This window comes from Anguilla rostrata, chromosome 17 (assembly GCF_018555375.3).
Source record: "Anguilla rostrata isolate EN2019 chromosome 17, ASM1855537v3, whole genome shotgun sequence".
NCBI lineage: Eukaryota > Metazoa > Chordata > Actinopteri > Anguilliformes > Anguillidae > Anguilla > Anguilla rostrata.
The window spans coordinates 17126779-17149037 of record NC_057949.1 but is presented as its reverse complement, the minus strand read 5'-3'; the positions used below and the strand labels follow the sequence as shown (position 1 = coordinate 17149037).

The following is a 22259-nucleotide window of genomic DNA, read 5'->3' as shown; positions in this document are numbered from 1 at the left end:
TATAGGTATTTGCAAACGGGAAAACAAATTTGTATGCATTTGTACAAACCAGTGCACATTCATTCAAATGGCAATTTGCAAGGCACAAGTTGAGAGATATTTATTTGTGGATAATGAAACACATTTTTTGTGACTGTTCTCATTTATCTAACATGACACACGCATTTGTCAATCATTTCGAGACTAACATTTCTCAATAAACCGGTAATTAGTTTGGTTGTCCCCCCCCTCCAGTTTGGTTGCATCCTAGGAACAATGACTGCCAGAAGAAGAAAACTTGCACTGGCGTCGCGTATTGCGTCTGACGTCACACCGGAAATACTACGTCTGACGTCTAAAAGTTCGAAGGTTACAGGTAGCTACGTCGTGGAGGGTTTTGTCAACACAAACGCTTGAGATAGTATAGCGAGGTAGCTTTCTTTTTTATTTGAACATGTGAAATATAAGACTGTTGGGTTTGATATATTTGTAGGTTACGCTCAAAATATATCATTTACCGTTTGTGTCGTATTCGACACATAGCTACGGGCTACGCGACCGAGGAATCTAGCTAGCGAACGTTAACTCAGCACAGGAGGCCGAGGACCACAACATCAGAAAGGAACATGGTCGACGTCGGCGAAATCGAGCTTCAAAAGCTCGAATATCTTTCTCTTGTTTCCAAAGTTTGCACGGAATTGGACAACCATTTGGGCATTAACGACAAGGACCTAGGTATGTGATATTAGTTATCGCTCTGTGAAATGAAGCAATGGATCGTTAACGTTAACCTGCTAGCGGTAGCTACCTTTGGAAACAGTGCTAACTTGGTACTTTATATATTTCAGTAGTCTTATTCGATAATTAGCTGGCATAATATAACGTTCCCCATCAGCAATCGTCCAAGCTAACACCTATTTTGTTTTGGTGTATTGTACAGCTGAATTTGTGATCAATCTTGCGGATAAGCACACAACTTTCGATGGATTCAAGGCGGTGTTGTTGAAAAATGGAGCGGAATTCACGGTAAGTTAACTTTAGTCTTGCTACTAGTGCTACTGCCGGCGTTACCTGGCTTCGTGCACCTAACCAATTCATGCCCAGATTTTCCCCATATATTTCTTACATATAATCATTTGTACACCCTTCCACGTGAACATGTTTTGCAGGTTTTCAATTTTCAATTTGTAATTGTCTTAAGTATTTGTTTTTAAAGCTTCTATAGTCATACAAAAATATTCACAGAAAAAGAGTGGTAGAGACTTCGTTTGGTGTTCAAATAAAAAGCTACCCACATGAGGATGAGTTGCTGTAAATAAAGGGTTTAAGGAAAGTTCAATAAGTGGAGTTTAATGCATACATTTACCCCATTAAAACCCAAATATTCGCATTTACGTAAAAAAAACAAACATACAGACTAGAAAACAAATATGAGTAGGATTGGGCTACCTAGATACGGTCACACGACAACTTATTCCGTTTGGCTGGTCTTTTTGATTTTTTATAATATCTGGTGCTCACCCTTTAAGGAAATGTTTAAACATTGACTAATTATGCTATATGAGCTAGCATAACAAGACTGAAATGACATTTGAATATTGTAAATTTGGTTAGCTAGCTATTTGTCGCTTGATAGCCTGTCATTTGTCAGGTAACTAATTTCTAGTTACATATTGACTTGCAGTTTGTATGCTCGTGTTATTGATGACAATTTCCTTTGATGTTTTTCTAGGACTCGCTCGTTAGCAATTTGCTGAGGCTAATTCAGACGATGAAATCTGCTACGAAAGGATCTTCAAGCAAAGGTAGCTGTATAACGTCATTCCTGAAATCACAATTAATCACGCACAAAAGTGTTTGGCATGCACATTGTACATTGCTTTACAGCAACGTCCTGTAGCACATTGTTCACATGTAACTAAATATATATTGCTCTGATGTTTCTGTCAACCTGTGACTAAATAGTAAAGAGATCGCATGAATAGACTGACAGCTGTATTGCCGTGTTCATATATTTTAGCTGCTAAACTGCAATTCTTCTCAGCCGCAGAGCCTGTTGTGAAGCCAAAGAGCGAGAAGGACAAACTGAAGGAGATGTTCCCTGCTTTGTGCCGGCCAGACAACCCTACCGTGAAGGTAAGCCACCCAAATGATTGTAATGTAACTGCTAGTGAGATCTAACACCATTTTAATCAAGGAGAGAGATCTCTCTGAGCACCCAGAAATCATGAGCTCGGGTAGTCATAACCTCTAATTGTATATGTTTTTTTTTCCTTTCAGGAAACCATGTTTAAAAGATCTTAAAGTAGTTTCTAATGTAGGCTTTGAACATTGCAGGGTTTTCTGAATAGCTTTCAAGATACTTACACATCCTTGCTCTGCCCTGATCATATTTACATTTGTTATCGCTTGTATTGAACAAATTCCATGTAATTGTTGAATTTTGTTGTGCACTGTAAAGCTTGTGAATAATGAAGATTGCATCTACTCTGCCTACAGTCATAAGATTTTGACGAATTTCGGGGAAGGTGCGTAATATCTCTGCTTGAGCCACCTTAAGGAGCAGGGCACTGACCTGTGACCCATTTGTTCCAGACCGTCCTGGACGAGGACGACGTGAAGGTGGCGGCTGACGCCATGAAGGAGCTGGAGATGTTCATGCCCAGCGTGAGCGGGCCCGATACCAAGAGGAGCCGACACCGGTAAAGCCAGCCTGGAGCCTGGGACTGTAACCAAAACCCAGCAGAGTATGACTGAACAAGAGCAGAGAGAGCAGGCTTGAATTTAGAGAGCAGACTAGAACTTGGCGAGCAGGTTGGAATTTAGAGAGCTGTCTAGAACTTGGGGAGCAGGCTAGAACTTGAAGCACAGACTAGAATTTGGAGATTTGAGAATTAATGTTTTACAAATGTGCCTCTATGGACTAACAAGGCACCATCATTGTTTAAAATAATGACCATGAGCAGAATTTTCATCAGTAGCCTCATACATCCTCGGTAAATCCCAGTGTAGATGGGGAGATTTGTACATACCCAGCTATTTTTTCCTTCTATTTATGCACGTGCTACAAATGCAGCAAGATTAAAATGTGTTCGTTGTGTTGACTCGAGTCACTGAGTAGAACTGTATCACCGTGCCTCAGGTCTGGGGAGGGCAGCAAGAAGAAGAGGAGCAGAAGCCGCAGTCGGGACCGTGACCGTGACAGGGACCGGGACAGGGACCGCGACCGCCACCACGACCGCGACCGCGACAGGGACAGAGACAGGAAGCGGCGCCACCGCTCGCGGTCCCGCTCCAGGTCTCGCTCCCGGGACCGGGACAGGGGGAAGGCGCGCGTGTCCCGCTGGAGGTCCCGCAGCCGCACCCCCAGCCCCCGGCGGGACAAGGAGAAGGGCGCCGACCGCTGGAAGGACAAACACGTGGACCGCCCGCCCCCCGAGGAGCCCTCCGTGGGGGACATCTACAACGGCAAGGTCACCAGCATCATGCAGTTCGGCTGCTTCGTGCAGCTGGAGGGACTCAGGTGGGTCTGAGGGGACCGGCGAGCCTGTGCCTGCTCGTCTGTTTCTCACTTATTCATGAGTTTACCTGGGGGGGTGGAGTTTGAACTCTCTTTCACAAGGGAGGTCCCTCCGAACCAGTAGCGCAGATGAGTTCATGTACATAACGGTACAAAAGTGTGTTTTGTGCATTGACATGGGGGAATAAATCCTGAAAGCACTGGGTTTGTGTCCCTTTTCTTCCGTTTGTCTGGGGGTGGACAGCTTGTGTGTCCTGTCCAGTTTTCGGTGTGCATTCAGTGCTGTTCTGATTGTTTTGGTTTGAATGCTATTTGCTTGTTCGGTTTGGTGTTCTGCTGCTTTCCATGACTTATTGCAAGAGACCTTTGCCTTTTTGTAGACGGTTTGTAGTGTGGAAGTGGTGCTGGAGGAAATAATTTTTTTACTACTACGGTTGCACAAGGTGTTGGTGATGTAGAGATGCATGTGCTCATTTTGGACATGCGCTTAATTCTCCAGGAAACGCTGGGAGGGCCTGGTCCACATATCTGAACTTCGGAGAGAGGGACGTGTGGCCAACGTAGCCGACGTTGTCAGCAAAGGTCAAAGGGTCAAGGTCAAGGTGCTGTCGTTCACGGGCTCCAAAACCAGCCTCAGCATGAAGGTGAGACAGCGGGAAAGCCCTCTGATTGGTGGAAGTGACCAGACTGATTTCCACCTCCTGGTCCTGTGTAGAAATGAGGCTCCATACCTTTATTGCTTAAGGTCATTCCTTCTCATTAAAAATATTCATTTGGACTGTATGCACTTAAGTCTTGGTATGTCGTTCAAAAGCTAAACTTCTGTGCGAGTCAGAAAAATAATAATAATAAAGTTTTATTTAAAGTGCTTTACTTGCATGATTAAAATACTTTCTGAATGAAAGGAAGCATTATAAAGGTACTAGTAGAGAGTAGTGAAAAAATAATGCTAATAAAACTACTGAATTGAAGTATAGGAAACTGTAAGACAAGATGGATAATTATGCTGTTAACATAATGGAGGTGGATCAAAGTGGTGTGTAAGTGAGTGTTATACGGGTGCAGGCCTTGAGTGTTTTCCCTTCATTAAAATGCGTTTGTGGGTCCTGTCAGGACGTGGACCAGGACACGGGCGAGGACCTGAACCCCAACCGGAGGCGCAACGTGGGCCCCGAGGGCGGGGAGGAGAACGCCATGCGGAACCCCGACCGGCCCGCCAATCTCAACCTCGGCCACGCCCCCGAAGTGGAGGACGACACGCTGGAGCGCAAGAGGCTCACCAAGATCTCCGACCCCGAGAAGTGGGAGATCAAACAGGTGGGGAGTCGCCCGCATGCCCCGCCCACATGAACACAGCCAATCACAGAGTGTAAATCACAGCTCTTCGACAATTAGCAGTTTATCACCTGATACTTATTTACCGCTGGTGGAAGTTTTCTTTTTGAGGATAGATGCTAATCTTGAGCTGCTCAGTGCTGGTGAGAATTTCTATGGGCTGTATGTGAAGGGCTTGAATCGCTCCACTGTTTTAACCAGTCATTTTTTATTATCTTCAGCGTGCTGGAAGGCCTCGTGATGAGAAATGTCAGCGGCATTTCTTTGAGAGGAAACCTGCTGTTTGACATTCATCGTTGACCGAAACGCCTCAAATTATGCACAGGCTAAATACACAATGCTATATCATACACAAGCTTTTTATTTCATCAGGTGGGAGGTTTAAAAGGTGTAGATGATAGACTGTTTTGCGAAAGGTACTTTTAGGTTGCTGACATTTGCATAGCTGCAAGTGATTCTGTTTTCTCTGTTCAGCAGTGCGTGTCTTCACTGTGTTTTTGTGTGGCTCCAGATGATCGCTGCCAACGTGCTCTCTAAAGAGGAGTTCCCAGACTTCGATGAGGAGACCGGCATCCTCCCTAAAGTGGACGATGAGGAAGGTAATGCTGTCGCAGGGTTTAATGGATCTGCTGCAACGCGGTCGTGACGCTTTTTGCTTCTTGCCTCTGGTGCCGGCTGTCTCAAATCAAGTCCACTTCAGTTAGATGAATCGACGATGGATGGATTTATTCCTGTTGGAATTGGGCCGTCTTTAGTGTGCACGCACCACGGTGCCCTGATTCAGTGTGTGTGTGTGTGTGTGTGTATGTATAGTGGTGCATTGATTAAGTATGTTTGTGTGTGTGTGTGTGTGCAGTGATAGTGGTTTGTGTGTGTCACAGGTCATTGATTCAGTGTGTGTGTGTGTGTGTGTGTGTGTCACGGTTCATTGATTCAGTTCACATTTTTTGATGGATGGAAAAGGTTTCATGCCAACAAATCGTGGCATTCAAAGTAGCACTTAAGGAATGGGTAGTTAAATAATAATTGATAGCTTTTCCTGGGTTCAAGTGTGCTCCTGAATTTGATTCTTAATGCGTAAGACTTTAATTGTACTCTTACTGCAGCAAGAGGACGTTGTGAGGTTTCCTGTTGACTGTTGTTCTCGTCTCCAAAAATTACTGCTGAGGGTCGTGAACAAGAGTGTCACGCTAACAGTTTCCTTTAAAAGGCTACCCAGCTAACACAAGATGTTCTCACAGAGTTGCTGCAATATTGTGCCAGTGTTATGACATTGTAACGTATTTTTGAAAGCAGTGTATCTGTGTCTGACCGTGCCCTTTGACCCCGCAGATGAGGACCTGGAGATTGAGCTGGTGGAGGAGGAGCCCCCGTTCCTGAGGGGTCACACTAAGCAGAGCATGGACATGAGCCCCGTTAAAATAGTCAAGGTGCGCCCCCGTGGAGTTGATGTGTGGAGGGTTGTCAGTGGGGGTCCGCGGACCCCGGGGGGGGGGGGGGCGCAGAGGAGGCATAGGGGGATTGCACTGTCAGTGCCCTTCCCAAATCTCCCCTGCCGGTCCGCGATCGCTTTCTGCTCTCCCGCTCTCTGTGCGCAGTCCACCCCAGGATGCCTTTGAGCCTGAATGGAGGTCCCTGGATCAAAACCAATTATAAACCTGCTGCTCTTGACAGTTTAAGCATTCCCTCTGAACCTGTACCATACCACGACTGTAACCGTATCAAAATAATAAATGCTGCTGTTAGCTCAGTGGGAACTTTTAATTTGAAGGAACGTGTCTGCTGTATTTCCTGCATGTTTACTGCCCATGTATGTGACATGATTGGCCTTAAACTGATATGTCCAGATAACTAACGAGGGGTTTACCCTGTCTCCTTCTTTCCTCTCAGAACCCGGACGGGTCGCTGTCGCAGGCGGCCATGATGCAGAGCGCCCTGGCCAAGGAGCGGCGGGAGGTGAAGCAGGCCCAGCGCGAGGCCGAGATGGACTCCATCCCCATGGGGCTCAACAAGCACTGGGTGGACCCGCTGCCCGACGGTACGAGCCCCGCCCCGGGCCTCTCTTCCCCGGGCCTCCCTGCCCCGGGCCTCTCTTCCCCAGGCCTCCCTTCCCTAGCGCTTTCACATTTACGGCCTGCAGGTGGCACTGTTCTCAACAGGTACCCAGCCTGGAGAGCGCCAGCACATTCTTCAGTGAAGCATTAGCGCGGTCTTGGTTGGATGGTGACATTTCACCCAGCTCCTCACTGCCTTGCTTGGTGGCGGTGTTTTAAGTGGCTTTGTTTTGAGTGGTGGTGTTTTGAGTGGCGGTGTTTTGAGTGGCTGTGTCGCGTATTGGGTCCTTAGTAAGCGCTGCAGTGGGCCTTTAGAATGGGATGGCGGTGCTGTGTCGTGGACCTGCCTGTGAGCGTGAGGCCAGCAGCAGGAGGGCGGGGTGCAGCAGGAGGGCAGGGTGCAGCAGGAGGGCAGGGTGCTGCAGCGGTGCAGCCCCGCTCCAGCCTGAGTGCAGATGTAATTATGGCGATACAGAGCAGCCTGGAGCCCCCTCTGGAGTTCCTCCGGTTACGGTACGTCCGCGGGCCAGCCGCGACAGTCCACATCTGGGCCCGCTTCCAGGAAGCCTGAAAGGACGGGTTTGAAAAAATAAAAGGGTAGTGACCGCTGAAGCTGTAAATCTGTTGCCACGCCGACCGTCCTTGTCCTGCGGGTGTCCAGGGATGGCTGGAGGCGGCGGGGGAACCTCGTGTTTGGATTTTTCCACTGCAAAGTTCTGCAGATATATTGATTTCTCCCCCCCAGGGGAAGCCAGCGGGGTCAGTCTCCGATTTGTGTATTAATGTTCTCTGTCTCTCTCTGTCTCTCTCTCTCTCTCTCTCCCTCTCCCTCCCTCTCCTCCACCCCCAGTCGATGGAAGGCAGATTGCCGCTAACATGAGGGGCATTGGCATGATGCCCAACGATATCCCAGAGTGGAAGAAGCACGCCTTCGGGGGCAACAAGGCCTCCTACGGCAAGAAGACCCAGATGTCCATCCTGGAGCAGCGGGAGAGCCTGCCCATATACAAGCTGAAGGAGCAGCTCATCCAGGTGGGGCTTCACCTCCACTAGCTGAACATCTGCTAGCTGAGCCTCTGTTAACCTAACATACTACCAGTCGTCCACTAGCCAAATGTACTGCTTTACCTCCACTAGCCAATCGTCCACTTGCCAGAAGTATGCTAGCTGAACGTACGCTAGCGAGTCCTCCACTAGCCAAATGTATTGCTTCTCCTCCGCTGGACGTCCGCTAGCCAATCCTACTGCCAAGTGACCTGGCCAGTTTCCCATTGGACTGTATGGAGACTGGGATGACTTTGGTTAGCTGGTTACCAGCAGGACACTGATTGTAGTTATATTTTTAGCGTTCTGGCCGCTGTCCTGGCTGTGGAGTGTGTAAGCGGGCTGATGTGTCCTGTCCTGTTCCCCCCCACAGGCTGTCCATGATAACCAGATCCTGATTGTGATCGGGGAGACGGGCTCGGGGAAGACCACGCAGATCACGCAGTACCTGGCCGAGGCGGGCTACACCACCCGCGGGAAGATCGGCTGCACCCAGCCCCGCCGTGTGGCCGCCATGTCCGTGGCCAAGAGGGTGTCTGAGGAGTACGGCTGCTGCCTGGGGCAGGAGGTGAGGCCCGCCTCTCTGACCTCCATCTCACCCCTCCGTGATCTGACCCCCTATCTGACTCCTACCTAACTCCTCCCTGATCTGACCCCCTACCCAACCTCTCCCCTCCCTGATCTGACCCCTACCCCTCCCCTCCCTGACTGCTTCCTGGCAGCCCCTGCCGAGCTTTGTGACTGAAATGCAGGATCAGGTACAGCAGGGCGCAGTTCCCTGCTCTGCTCCTGGGGAGCGCTGTGTGTCTCCTCTCAGTCCATTTAAAGCGGTCCAGTGCTCCCAGACTGGCCTCATGTGCTCTCTGGCTCTCCCACACCAGGCTTAGGGGTCCTTAGCTGTTGGTTATGCGGTAGACAGTGTAGTATCTGATGTGGTGGCTTTCCGCTATGAGTCATTTTGGAGGGTTTTTTGAGATTTGAGGTTCCCGTTTGTGTGCAGTAAGTATAAATTCAGCCTGCATGGGTGCATTTTTAATCTTTTTCACTGGTGATTTAGTGAACACGCTGCCCTTGATTTCCGCTGCCTGTTTTCTTGTATCTCACAGAAAAGCGGAATCTGTCAGCATGTGATGGTGTGCGATTAATCGCTGTTTACAGGAGATGCAGAGCTCTTGCATCTTACATGCCCACCCTGCTCTTCGGCCTCAATGCTCTGATTTAATGGCTTCACCCTACATACGGAAAATAAAGCAGCAGAACGGATGAATGAGAAAAACAGTTTAAGCCTGAAGGAAATGTTCCCGAACACGTGTTCGTTTTTCTCTCTGCATTGATATATGGGGGTGGAAAGTGGCCTGATGTTTTTATGGGTACACACAGGTGAGTGTGTGGGAGTGATTCAGAGGGGACTGATATAAGCACCACTGTTGAACGGAGCAGAGTGTTAACCTAACGTCGTATTTTTCCGAGCTGCTGAAGCCGAGCGGCCTAGCACCACCATGTAGCAGTCTTTACTAGAGCGGGTCTGGCTTCCGAACCGAAGCTTCTGAAGATCCCCAGATAGCCGGATCTGCAGCAGATAAAAACTCACCCTCTGCCCGATCTGCTCTCTGCCGCCCCCTACAGGTGGGCTACACCATCCGTTTCGAGGACTGCACCAGCCCGGAGACCGTCATCAAGTACATGACGGACGGCATGCTCCTGCGGGAGTGCCTGATCGACCCGGACCTGGGCCAGTACGCCATCATCATGCTGGACGAGGCCCACGAGAGGACCATCCACACCGACGTGCTCTTCGGCCTGCTGAAGAAGGTCAGCCCCCCGGCCTCCTCTTCCTCAGGGAGGGAGAGGTCCGCTTTAGGACTTAGCCCACGCGTTACCGTAGCACAGCTGCGTAGCTACTTGGTCTGGTTTTGTTCTTATTGAAATTTTTTGTGAAAGGATGTTAATGGGCTGTTATTTTGTGTAAAGGGATACTGAACACTGAATATGGATGTGCTTGGGGCCGTGGAGAGCGGTCGTTATCAGTAAGCTGCCAGTGTGTTCAGCGGTAAACCCACAGCTGCACACGCCTGGTATATAACAAGCAGACCAAGACCGGGGCAGACTGTTGCTATTGGTCATTTTCTGAGAACAAGGCCTGGTTCTCCTCCTCTGAACCACTGTATATGTCATCAAATAATGATGTAACAGCTACCTCATGTCTTTAATACAAAGCTGTACTGGTCTGTTTACTGGCACAGCTGAAGTAATGACATCATTTGGCATTTAGCATAGCGATTTACACAGAATAGCTTTTACATGCATTGCATTTGTACAAGTGGGTGTTTACTTGCTGGGTATCGAACCTACGACCTTTGAGATGCGAGCCCATCCCCTTAACTCTCTGGCGCCCCCTCTCAGACGGTGCAGAAACGCACGGACATGAAGCTGATCGTGACCTCGGCCACGCTGGACGCCGTCAAGTTCTCGCAGTACTTCTACGAGGCCCCCATCTTCACCATCCCGGGCCGCACGTACCCCGTGGAGGTGCTCTACACCAAGGAGCCCGAGACGGACTACCTGGACGCCAGCCTCATCACCGTCATGCAGATCCACCTGACCGAGCCGCCGGGTAACTTCCTGTCCCCGAGTCCCTGTTTCCTGTGTGAGGGAGCGGGCCTGTCGACGGCCGCCTTGTGTATAAAACCTGTCCTCACACATATAGGGATGTGAGATTTTAAAATGTTTTGAAATCAAATCCACTATCATTTAGGGAAAATGTCTGAGTATTGGAGCAGCGAACAATACATTTAGTAAAAATCTTGTAAAAAAAAAAAAAAACAGTAAAATTGTTGCACGCAAGAAGCAACAAAAAATTCAAAAGTTCACTGAGCTCCCACACAGTACATTATAAGCAAAGAAGAGTTATTAATGCTGATGAATGCATAGCTTTATTTTTCATGCTTAAACTTTTGCACTTGAAACCGCACCTCATTAGTAAAACAAATGCACACTGCCAACCTTTCTGTATGACAATCCACTGTATTTACACATGGAGTAAGTGTGATATTGGAGTATGGATACATTTAGCACAGTCTCACTGTCAGCCTGGTTACCTGTGACCTGTGCTTTCGTTTTTTTCCTCCATGTTTCCATGAGTCCTTTTTATGTCGGGGTTAAGCACTGCCTTCTGGAGATGCAGAGGCGGAGCTGTGAGATGGGTCTGGGTGCTTGATGATTGGTTGGTCAGTGGATTGTGCGATTGACGGCTGTCGCGTTAGCTTCAGGGAGGCGAGCGTAGGAGCTTCATTGACTCTGAAGGCCCGTTCTCTCCGCCCTTTCCCAGGAGACATCCTGGTGTTCCTGACGGGGCAGGAGGAGATCGACACGGCCTGCGAGATCCTGTACGAGAGGATGAAGTCCCTGGGCCCCGACGTGCCCGAGCTCATCATCCTGCCCGTCTACTCCGCCCTGCCCAGCGAGATGCAGACCCGCATCTTCGACCCCGCCCCGCCCGGCAGCAGAAAGGTAACCCCCCCCCCCCTCCCCCCCCCCCAAATGGAGTTCTGCAGCGCTTTCAGCCCCGTGGGGGGGGACCTGACTGCTCTTTGTGCTTTGGTGTCAGTGGCGGCCAGAATGAGGTCAGCTTTGAAGTGCAAGAGTCTCTCGTGTCGGAGCCTCTGATCCGGCTCCAGAGATAATGGCCTAGTTCCCACAATGCTGCTCTCAAATCAAGTGACCATTAAGTTTTCTATTTTTGTTGTCTATTCCTGCCATTGCTATAGTAACTACAATATGTAACTGTAGAACTGCAGGAGCTAGTTTGCCAGCCTCTTTGTGGAGGCCTAGCTGTGCCCATTTTGCTGGCCTAGCTATAGCAAAGTGCAAGCAGTTTTAGTTACCTATTTCCCCTTAACCTGTCCTCGCTGTTAATCTGGCCTGTTTGTTTGCTCCTCAGGTCGTCATTGCCACCAACATCGCGGAGACCTCTTTGACCATCGATGGGATCTACTATGTGGTGGACCCAGGCTTTGTGAAACAGAAGGTGTACAACTCCAAGACCGGAATCGACCAGCTCGTGGTCACTCCCATCTCACAGGTTATCCGTCTTTCAAACTCCTTACAAAGCTGCACAGTGTCTTTCAGGCTTTTTACAGATAGGCTTGGCTTTCTCATACAGAGCTAGTGGTTGAGGATTGGTCAGTGGTTGAGTAATGGTCAGTGGTTGAGGATTGGTCAGCGCTCACTCTGCTCTCTGCTTTACAGGCCCAGGCTAAGCAGCGGGCAGGGCGGGCCGGCAGAACCGGACCGGGGAAGTGCTACAGACTGTACACAGAGCGCGCGTACCGGGACGAGATGCTCACCACCAACGTGCCGGAGATTCAGAGGACCAATCTGGCCAGCACCGTGCTCTCTCTGAAGGTCCGCCTACACCCACCCTCCTCTAACCCTTGATTGGCTACTCTGAGAAAGGCGGGGCTGTGAGTCTGGCCCTTCTGTGGCTCTGGACAGAGGGAAGACTGGCTGTGTGGGGCAGCACAGTCCCAGATGTATGCATCTGTAGAAGAGAGAGTCATCCTTCTCAGTTACTGAGAAGAGCCAGCTGTGTGTTTCAGCAGTGGCCTCTGTACTCACTTCCACCCCAGTGTTCATCGTCAGCCTGAATGCCCCCCTTCATATCTCATAATGTGTTCCGACCATCGTCCCCTTGGTCAGTGGTGCAGGAGCTGTGCTCGTGTGCCTTGTCTGTTTGTGTAGCATCTCTTTACATCAGTGGAAAGTTGTGAGCCCATCCCAGCTTCAGTGACTGTAGCCGAAGCTGATGTGGCAGCATTCGGGAAACGGGCTTGCATTTTAAATGGGATGTGGCGGCAGCTCTGCTCCAGGGCTGGAGACTGGACTGTGATCCAGCCGCTCTGGGGAGGCGCTCGCTGCATTGTGGCTCCGTGGAGCTCGCCTTCTGGCCTCTCCAGGCTGGGTTTGTATCCTGATGCCGGCTGCAGAACGTTTCGCTTCTGGTCCTAGTGAGAGAGGTCGCGGATTTGCATCCTGCAGAGCTGGAACAGAACTCCCAGAATTCCTGTGGTTAAATGCACTGGTGATCTCAGATCTAGAAGCTAGAGTTCCCTCCCCCCCTGCCCACCCCACCTCCCCGGCCACCTTGCAATCTGTGATCAGTCTTTTTCTGCAACCTGTAAAAAAGAGGTTGCATTGTGGTGAAATGCTGGTGTGTCTCTCTCTCATTGCAGGCTATGGGGATCAATGACTTGCTGTCGTTCGACTTCATGGACGCGCCCCCCATGGAGACGCTGATCACGGCCATGGAGCAGCTGTATACTCTGGGGGCCCTGGACGACGAGGGGCTGCTGACCCGTCTGGGGCGCAGGGTACGGCTCTCTAAAAGGGGTGCAAGCGGGAAACCAGCTTCAATGACTTCATTCTTCCATGGTTTTTTACTTTAAAAAATAAAATAAAATTCACAGCCACACTTTGGCTTCCTAAACAACCTCCGAGCCCCACTGTTGGCCATGGTGTTGTATTCACATTTGTATTAAATATTTGAAAGGGTGTTTTGTAAGGGTAAGGGACTGATTTATATAGCGTTACAAAGCGCTTACAATTGTGCCTCTCTTTCGCCAGAGCAGTTAGGTTAGGGTTAGTATCTGCTCAAGGACACTTCGACATGCCCAGGGCGGGGTTTGAACCGGCAACCCTCCGACTGCCAGACAATCGGTCTTACCTCCTGAGCTATGTCGCCCCTGCTTTTTTGTTTTGTGTGTTTTGAGTGTAGGGCAGGTGTCCAAGGGCAGGTCCATGGATGAAAGCTGAGCCGTGCTCGTCCTGAGAAGCTGACGCTCTCTCTCTCTCTCTCTCTCCTCCCTCAGATGGCCGAGTTCCCTCTGGAGCCCATGCTCTGTAAGATGCTGATCATGTCTGTCCACCTGGGCTGCAGCGAGGAGATGCTGACCATCGTGTCCATGCTGTCCGTGCAGAACGTCTTCTACCGGCCCAAGGTACTGCAGGCCACGCCCACAGACTCGCCCACACTCTTCTCATTGGCTGTTCTGACATTCTTTTTTCTGGGATCTCAGTGAATAATGGTTGAAGAACCTGCACGCATCAATCTGGCTGTTTCGAAGAAGCCAAATTGATGTATTAATATTCATGCTTTTTGAACTTTTAAATGGTTTTAACTTATTTTAGATTGCATGGCTAGTGTTTGGTGTGAACCACAATGAGTGTATATATACAGTGTTGGTTGTATAGGATTGCTAGTTTAGGTTTTAATTATATAACCTTTGCGATTCGGTCCATGAAGAGCTGTTTGCAGTTCATTCAAGAACCTGCGGGTGGTGCTGTCTTGCATTTTAGGACAAGCAGGCTCTGGCAGACCAGAAGAAGGCCAAGTTTCACCAGCCAGAGGGAGACCACCTGACACTGCTGGCCGTCTACAACTCCTGGAAGAACAACAAGTTCTCCAACCCCTGGTGCTACGAGAACTTCATCCAGGCGCGGTCACTGCGCCGAGCACAGGACATCCGCAAGCAGATGCTGGGCATCATGGACCGGTGAGGAGCATCATGGGATAGGAGAACATGGGCAGGAAGAGTTCTGAAACTGTGAAACGCTCCGTTCTAACACTGCAGATATCAATGTAGAACAGGGCTGCCCAATCCTGGTCCTGGAGATCTAAGTGGAGTACACACCTGATTCCACTCCTGATTCCTCTAATTATCAGCTCAGAGAGATCTCTGCCTGTTGAATGAGGTGTTTTTGTTAGGTTTGGAGTGAAAATCAGCAGGACAGCAGATCTCCAGGAACAGGGCTGGGCCGCCCTGATGTAGGATGTATTTGTACCTCAGATCTGTGCATTAGACATACTCTTCTGTTTCAGACAGAAACAGGCACCATGTCTGTACAGAACATGTGGAATAGAGACAAACAACCTTTGTGTGAGGAATCGGGGATCTTTGTCTCTTTATTATTTAAAGACATTAGGCTTAATCAAAGAACACATGAGCAGTGTTCTTTTTATAAACAGACAGGCGCAACGCCTCGCAGGTAATGACTGGCTTCTCGTATTTTACATTTTCCTTTAGCAATTCACGCCCTGCCATTCATGTAAGTCCAGGATAAAGAATAATAGGATCATGCATTTAAAAAGCTGGAAAAGCGCTTTTCAGCGCTGGCTGATAACGTCCGCGTTGAGAGCGCTCATTAGACTGTAATTACGGTGGAGAAAGGCCGTGGCGTTCGGGTCGTCTGTTATTGGGCCTGGAAAGGAAATGGCATTAAAAAAAAAACAATTACAGTCTTCAGGACAGGAGACGCAGCGAATGGTGCTCATTTCACCTCCAAAGGAAAGCCTTTCCTTCATATAAATTTTGCATGACATGACAGTGTTATTAAGTCGATGTAAATTGAACATCCTGCATGCGTCCGTATATGAAGGAAGAGGCGCCATTTACGCCGGTGCATTATTTATTCGCTCTCTGGCCCATTACCCAGCGTCCCTTGCATGTGCTTGCAGTTTTAAACCTTCGAAGTTCTGTAGCCCAAGTGCCTCCCGGACTGTTCGTATTGAGATGGATCTGGGAAAAGAAATGATGCGCTTTCATTCACACCTGTCAGATTTAATGCCGATCTCGCTATATGCTTAGCGTCAGTTAGGATGTTCGTGCACTTCCTTTAAGATGCGTCAGATATTTTGATTCATATTTGAGCATAAGAAGGGTCGGATCAGGAAAAGCCATTTTCTCATTAAGTGGGTCACACGCTTGTAAAGTTTTAGAGCTTGTGCTGTACTCCAGTCATACAGCTCAATGGAGCACTGGTTCTTAGACTTGAAACAACAGCCTTCTGGTGCAGAGTTGAGAGCATTTTCCGCTGTGTTGTGTGCTGTACGCTCAAGCTGAGCTGAGCTGAGCTGAGCCGAGCCGAGCCGAGCCGAGCCTGCTAACGCCCTGTCTGGTCACAGGCACAAGCTGGACGTGGTGTCGTGTGGGAAGGCCACGGTGCGCGTGCAGAAGGCCATCTGCAGCGGCTTCTTCCGCAACGCCGCCAAGAAGGACCCGCAGGAGGGCTACCGTACCCTCATCGACCAGCAGGTGGTGTATATCCACCCGTCCAGCGCCCTCTTCAACCGCCAGCCCGAGTGGTGAGTCCCAGCCCCGTCTGCCTACGCCCACGCCTGTGCCCATACCCGCACACGCCCACGGCCTGTACCCATACCCGCACACACCCTCACCCCTACCCGCTCACACCCACACCCGTGCAGCCCACGCCCGTACCCGCACACACCCACACCCACGCTTGCAAGGCCTTGACCCACCAGGAGGCACGACTGCATTCCAGCGCCAGACCGGTGTACCGCACAGTTCATGGTGGGGCAGTTCAACCCTCCAAACGTTTTTTCACGGGCAGAAATGAAATGAGCGGCCGGGCGTCCGGCTCGTGGTTTGAGGCTGGGCACGCCGTCAGAAGTGCCCGCAGATGTAGCGCCGCGCGAGTGGTGGAAATGATTGAGCTGCAGTTCGAGTGAACCAATAGCAGAGCTGCTCCCATGAACGCAGTTACGGTCTCAGATTCCCCATGGGAAAGAGAGCTGCGTAATTAAAGTGTACTGGGAAGAAATCCTTTAATGGGCAACCCTGCTCTCTTTTTCTCAAATAGACCTCTTCCTCCCTTTTTATTTCCTGAATTCCTAATCTACCCTTAGTGATTCAGACAGCTGGACTCAAGTGCTTGAGCTCTCAAGGTTAAGTACAATATTTGACCCGCCTGAGAATCAGTCCTGTGGCCATCGTGGTACTGGCTGCTCATTTACAGTATCAGACGAATGTAGCAGTTAAAATGGGTTTTTCTCAAAAAGAGCAAAATGCCATTCCCAGGTACCCTGTTGGTCTGACATATATAATAACTTTAATCATTCTAACTCTAGTGAGTAACATTGCCTTTCTCCATCACTCTCAGTGTACCACATGTGAAAATAATTAGCATCATCTGAAATTAGTCAAAGTGGGACATTTTTTAATTGGATGCTGTGCATTTGCATAATCTTCAGTTGCATGGAAATTATGATTACCACTTAATGTAAATGTATATTGGATGCATAAATATTGACATCACAAGGATATTTAATTGTGATGGGTGATGCACTTTTTGTAGTTTCAGAATCATTTAGCTCATGTAACATTTTTGGAAAAATCAACAGTAATGCAATTTGAATTTGGTCAGGCATGATATGGTAGAGCACAAATATGTTAATACAAATTACAAACGTGAAGTGTGTTGTGGTGCAGTTGAACCTGCAAATATAACGCATGCACTCTGATTTACCGTAAGGGTCAGATAACAGTATACAGTATGTGCTCTGGTTTACTGTAAGGGTCAGATGCAGCAGTATGTCTGGTTTACTGTAAGGGTCAGATGCAGCAGTATGTCTGGTTTACTGTAAGGGTCAGATGCAGCAGTATGTGCTCTGGTTTACTGTAAGGGTCAGATGCAGCAGTATGTCTGGTTTACTGTAAGGGTCAGATGCAGCAGTATGTGCTCTGGTTTACTGTAAGGGTCAAATACAGCAGTATGTCTGGTTTACTGTAAGGGTCAGATGCAGCAGTATGTCTGGTTTACTGTAAGGGCCAGATGCAGCAGTATGTCTGGTTTACTGTAAGGGTCAGATACAGCAGTATGTCTGGTTTACTGTAAGGGTCAGATGCAGCAGTTTGATCTGGTTACTGTAGGGTCAGATGCAGCAAATATGTCGGTTTACTGTAAGGGTCAGATGCAGCAGTATGTCTGGTTTACTGTAAGGGCCAGATGCAGCAGTATGTGCTCTGGTTTACTGTAAGGGTCAGATGCAGCAGTATGTCTGGTTTACTGTACGGGTCAGATGCAGCAGTATGTCTGGTTTACTGTACGGGTCAGATACATTGTACAGTATGTGGTCTGGTTTACTGTAAGGGTCAGATGCAGCAGTATGTCTGGTTTACTGTAAGGGTCAGATACATTGTACAGTATGTGGTCTGGTTTACTGTACGGGTCAGATACATTGTACAGTATGTGCTCTGGTTTACTGTAAGGGTCAATACATATGTACTATGGGTAGCATTCTATCCCTGGGTTTACTGGGAAGGGTGAAATAAGCTAGGTCTCTGTAACTGGTTTTATTTGTGGTGTACGTAGCTTCGTTCATCATAGTTTGCAAAATGGGCTATTGCATAAATTTCAGCATCACAAGAAGATTGGATTATAAGGGAAAATAACTCCTAGGCCATGACTGATTTTTATTAGGATTTACTCTAGAGCAAAATTGAATCTGCTAGTTAATTATTTTTCTGTAGACAGGATTAAATACAGATATACTCTTACTGTTGCAGCGAAATGGTAACATGCCTGTTTGGCTAATCATATGTTATTCCACTACAACTACTTTTAGAGCATTTAGGTGATTTACTGAATATGATCTGGTCAAGAAAATATTAAGCTGTGTAATTTGATATGTAACTGCAAACCATGCATGTCGTTGCATTTTGTCCAGTCCTAGTAGTTTTATGTCTATGATGCAATCCACTTGCAAGCCTTGGTTGTACACACAGTTGTATTACACAGCAGGCATAAACCTCAGGCATCTCAGTTAATGGTTATATGTGGCCTAGCTTAGCTCTCTTTCCCATCATAAACATAGCAGCCTGCTGTTAGTGTAAGGCGTACAAACACAATATATCATCTGAGCTTTTTTAGCCTGCGCACTGTCCATTCAAGTCAAACCCATAATTGTCAGGAATTGGCTGAAATCCTGCTCGGCACCGAGGCTGAATATACACACTAGACTCCGACAAACAATCGTGTGGCTGGGCGTGCTTTATGTCTCCAAACTAACAAAAACCAGTGACCTCTGCTTCAGACAATGCCCTTGAAAGCTCTTATAGTGACTCTGAGTGACCTGGCGTGTGTTTAAGTGCAGAATGCAGTGCTGTCTGTGAGTGACCTGGTGTGTGTTTGTGCAGAATGCAGTGCTGTCTGTGAGTGATCTGGTGTGTGTTTGTGCAGAATGCAGTGCTGTCTGTGAGTGATCTGGTGTGTGTTTAAGTGCAGAATGTAGTGTTGTCTGTCTGTGAGTGACCTGGTGTGTGTTTGTGCAGAATGCAGTGCTGTCTGTCTGTGAGTGACCTGGCCTGTGTTTAAGTGCAGAATGTAGTGCCTTGGTCTGCCTGTGACTGACATCTTTCCCTCTCCTGCAGGGTGGTGTACCACGAGCTGGTGCTCACCACCAAGGAGTACATGCGGGAGGTGACCACCATCGACCCGCGCTGGCTGGTGGAGTTCGCCCCCGCCTTCTTCAAAGTGTCCGACCCCACCCGGCTCAGCAAGCAGAAGAAGCAGCAGCGCTTGGAGCCGCTGTACAACCGCTACGAGGAGCCCAACGCCTGGCGAATCTCCCGCGCCTTCCGCCGCCGCTAGCCCCAACCCCCCCACCCCCACCCCCCCGACCGCCGCCCGCTCCCAGCGGAAGGGGAGTCTTCACCTCTTTTTTTTTTCTTTATTTATTTTTTCAGTTTTCAGGACGGGGCGACTCCGGTGCGCTCAGGAACACACTCCACCGTACGCCAGCCGAGGCATTTCACCTGGAACCCTGGACTCTCCCTCCTGAGAGAACTAGACATTTTATTTTACATTTTAACCCTTGCAGTCAGGATCGGTTATCTTGGCCATGCTGTTCTGCAGGCGGTATGGCTCTGCGGTTATAGTGCAGGCAAGAGAGCCCCCTTAGGAGACATTAGGAGTAGCAGCAGAACTCTGCTGTGCTCGTAATAGTAACTACGGAAACTGTGACCGTGTGTTCCACACTGATTACTGCTAGGTGTACGTATGCTGTCAGCCGTTGCTACATCATTTTGTGCTTTCCTCCATTTTCTTTCCTTGAACCTAATTTGACGCTGGTTTGTACTGTGGACCGTGTGATGACAGGGCTGGCTGCAAAGGGGTTTGTGGTGGTTGATGGAGGTAGGAAATCCACACTGGCTCCTTAAGATGGATGTGCATCACTGGGGGCTGTAAAAAATGATTATTTGAACCCCACCCCCCATCAACCTTCTCCGTGGCAGTCGGGTTTGTCTGGACCTATAAGAGCAGATTTAGCGTAATAGAGGTTCAGAAGATAGCGATCACAGCTGCCATTCTGTACGACACGCTCACTGTGTTGTTGAAAGGAGAAGGCTGATTTGAGCAGAATGTAGAGAGGGAGAGAAAACCAGAAACCAGTTTGAAATAGCCTGTAAAAAAGAAAAAGGGATCAGGGGAGCCGGCAGTGCTAAACTCTCTCAAGGCGCCATTTTGTGATGCCGTTGACCCTACCTGAGCAAGCTGTAAATAAGTTTCGAAATAAAGATTTTTTTGTTGTTGTATTTTTTTTTTTTTTTCTGTTTTTAGCAAGGAGCATTGCATCATTCCCACAGAAGAAAAATATTTGTTGTTTTTTTTTTTTTTGTCATTTTGAGGAGGGAGGTTGATTCCATGTCACCACCACGGACTGACGATTTTCCGTTTTCTCAAGGCAAACAAAAAAAAGCTGCTATACGGCGCCCCTTGCAGGCGCGGTGGACCAGCGTGAGGACGTGACTGAAAGGAGGGGGGCGGCGCGCGAGCCCCTGGCTGCCAGCGGGGTTACCCGCTCTTTCGTACGCGGCGCCGGCTGTTTGGGGAAAGGGCTCGGGGATCTCTGGGCCCCCGCCTCTCAGAGCTTGGCAGAACCCGGAGAGGATGTTGAAGAGTTCCAGAAGCCCTCTTTAAAACAAACAGAGCCACCAGAGCTCGTGAGTCACCGCTGGCAACCACGTTCCTCCGGACACGGCCAAAAAAAGCCTTTTATACCCACGTGTGTTTTTTTAAAACTGCGTATCTGCAGGTTTATGCTCTGTGTATATACGCCTTGGGTCTCTTGTCTAGAACTGTTTTTGCTTTGCTGATGGAACCTTTTGCTGAGCTCATTAAAAGCGCTTTTCTTTTAATGAAGTGTGTCTCGTTAATCCGTTCTCATGCGTCGGGCCTGCTGGCCGCAGGTTGGCGGTGGTAGCGGGGATATTGTTTCTGAGCATGGCTTTTTCGCTTCAGGGACACGTTAGGATTTGAGCCGTCTGTGTAACTCTTGCCTGTTGACATTTGGAGCGGTAGGCTCGGTGATACCTGCAGCATTTTCTGTGGCACAGGAAGGGGGAGTTTGTAGATGTGAATTGCAGGTTGGGGTACTGCTGCTGATCTCATGAGATGGGGAAAGTCTCTTAAATAGTACTAAAAATGCGAGAGATTTAAATGGCTTGAATAATGTTCATAAAATGGGAGCCCCCCCCCCCCCCATACACACAAAAATACGCTTTTTTTGTTTTCTTGACACCAAGAACCACAGATGTATTTTGAAAAGCATTTAAAATCCATTTATTAAACCACCTGCTTTTTTCAGTTCTGCCACATCGTTCCTCTTCAGAAACTGTTTCTTGAATCAAGTTTGGGAGTTGCTTCATACGTCAAACTATATCTTTAAGATACCGACACTGAAAACCGAGTATTTTTCGTTTCAGACGCGACGTCCAAAGTTTCTTCAACCGCGCCTGCGTCAAGATTAAAGCTTGTTTCCGCCGTGTCCTTCGTTGCCATGGTTTGTTGCGCTTTGCCAAGGCTCAACCTGGCTATTTTCTCACCCGAGCAGCTGTACACTTCAAACAATTACAGCCTTAAATGAATCCATTCCGTAGTTCTGGGAATGTTTGCGCTGAAACCCATGAAGGACACGTGCTGTATTGCGTTATATTCAGGGTTATTAAAGTAAGGCTGAGGCTATGCGATACGTCCACGCATTGGTGCCAAACAGTAAGTAAATTAGCCATGTAAGCAAATCCAGCCGCTTCGTTCCAGTGTGGCATCAGTGACAGTCTGTCTGAACCGTTTTTTATTTTTATTTTTAAAATAAATAAATAACTATATATATATATATAAAGGATAAAGGACCAGTCAAGTGTTTGACCTTGGGTAAAACTGGAATTAGATGGAATGATCTCTTGCCCTGGGTCACCCAGCCAAACTGTACAAGCTTTTTTTTTTTGAAAGACGCTATTTGCTTTATGCTGCATTATGAATATTAAATTCATTAATCATCTCTTTCTCTGAGTCATGCTCATAGATGTTTAATTATGGTATGTTTAAAAGTCTTTTTTGGACGTGCAAATTTTACTGCATTCCTCCTATTGTCTTTTGAAGTTAATTCTGGAATTCTAAGCCATGTTATTTTTGATGTTGGCATAAATCTTTAGAATATGTTAATTAGAGGGGATAGACCAGGGGGGAAAGGT

At 48.4% G+C, this 22259-nt stretch overlaps 1 protein-coding gene across 1 annotated transcript; it reads left to right on the top strand.

The window, feature by feature from the left end:
- The first annotated feature begins 319 nt into the window (after window positions 1-319).
- dhx8 (DEAH (Asp-Glu-Ala-His) box polypeptide 8) lies at window positions 320-19516 on the top strand. Its single transcript, XM_064315445.1, has 23 exons — window positions 320-714; window positions 920-1005; window positions 1712-1784; window positions 2024-2115; window positions 2575-2681; window positions 3122-3502; window positions 3999-4143; window positions 4613-4816; window positions 5346-5433; window positions 6167-6264; window positions 6725-6872; window positions 7739-7920; window positions 8306-8500; window positions 9559-9744; window positions 10336-10546; window positions 11261-11442; window positions 11873-12013; window positions 12181-12336; window positions 13164-13301; window positions 13800-13928; window positions 14287-14483; window positions 15893-16072; window positions 19158-19516. The coding sequence occupies exons 1-23, from the start codon at window positions 606-608 to the stop codon at window positions 19375-19377; spliced, it is 3648 nt and encodes a 1215-aa protein (XP_064171515.1). The 5' UTR covers window positions 320-605; the 3' UTR covers window positions 19378-19516.
- The last annotated feature ends 2743 nt before the right edge of the window (window positions 19517-22259 follow it).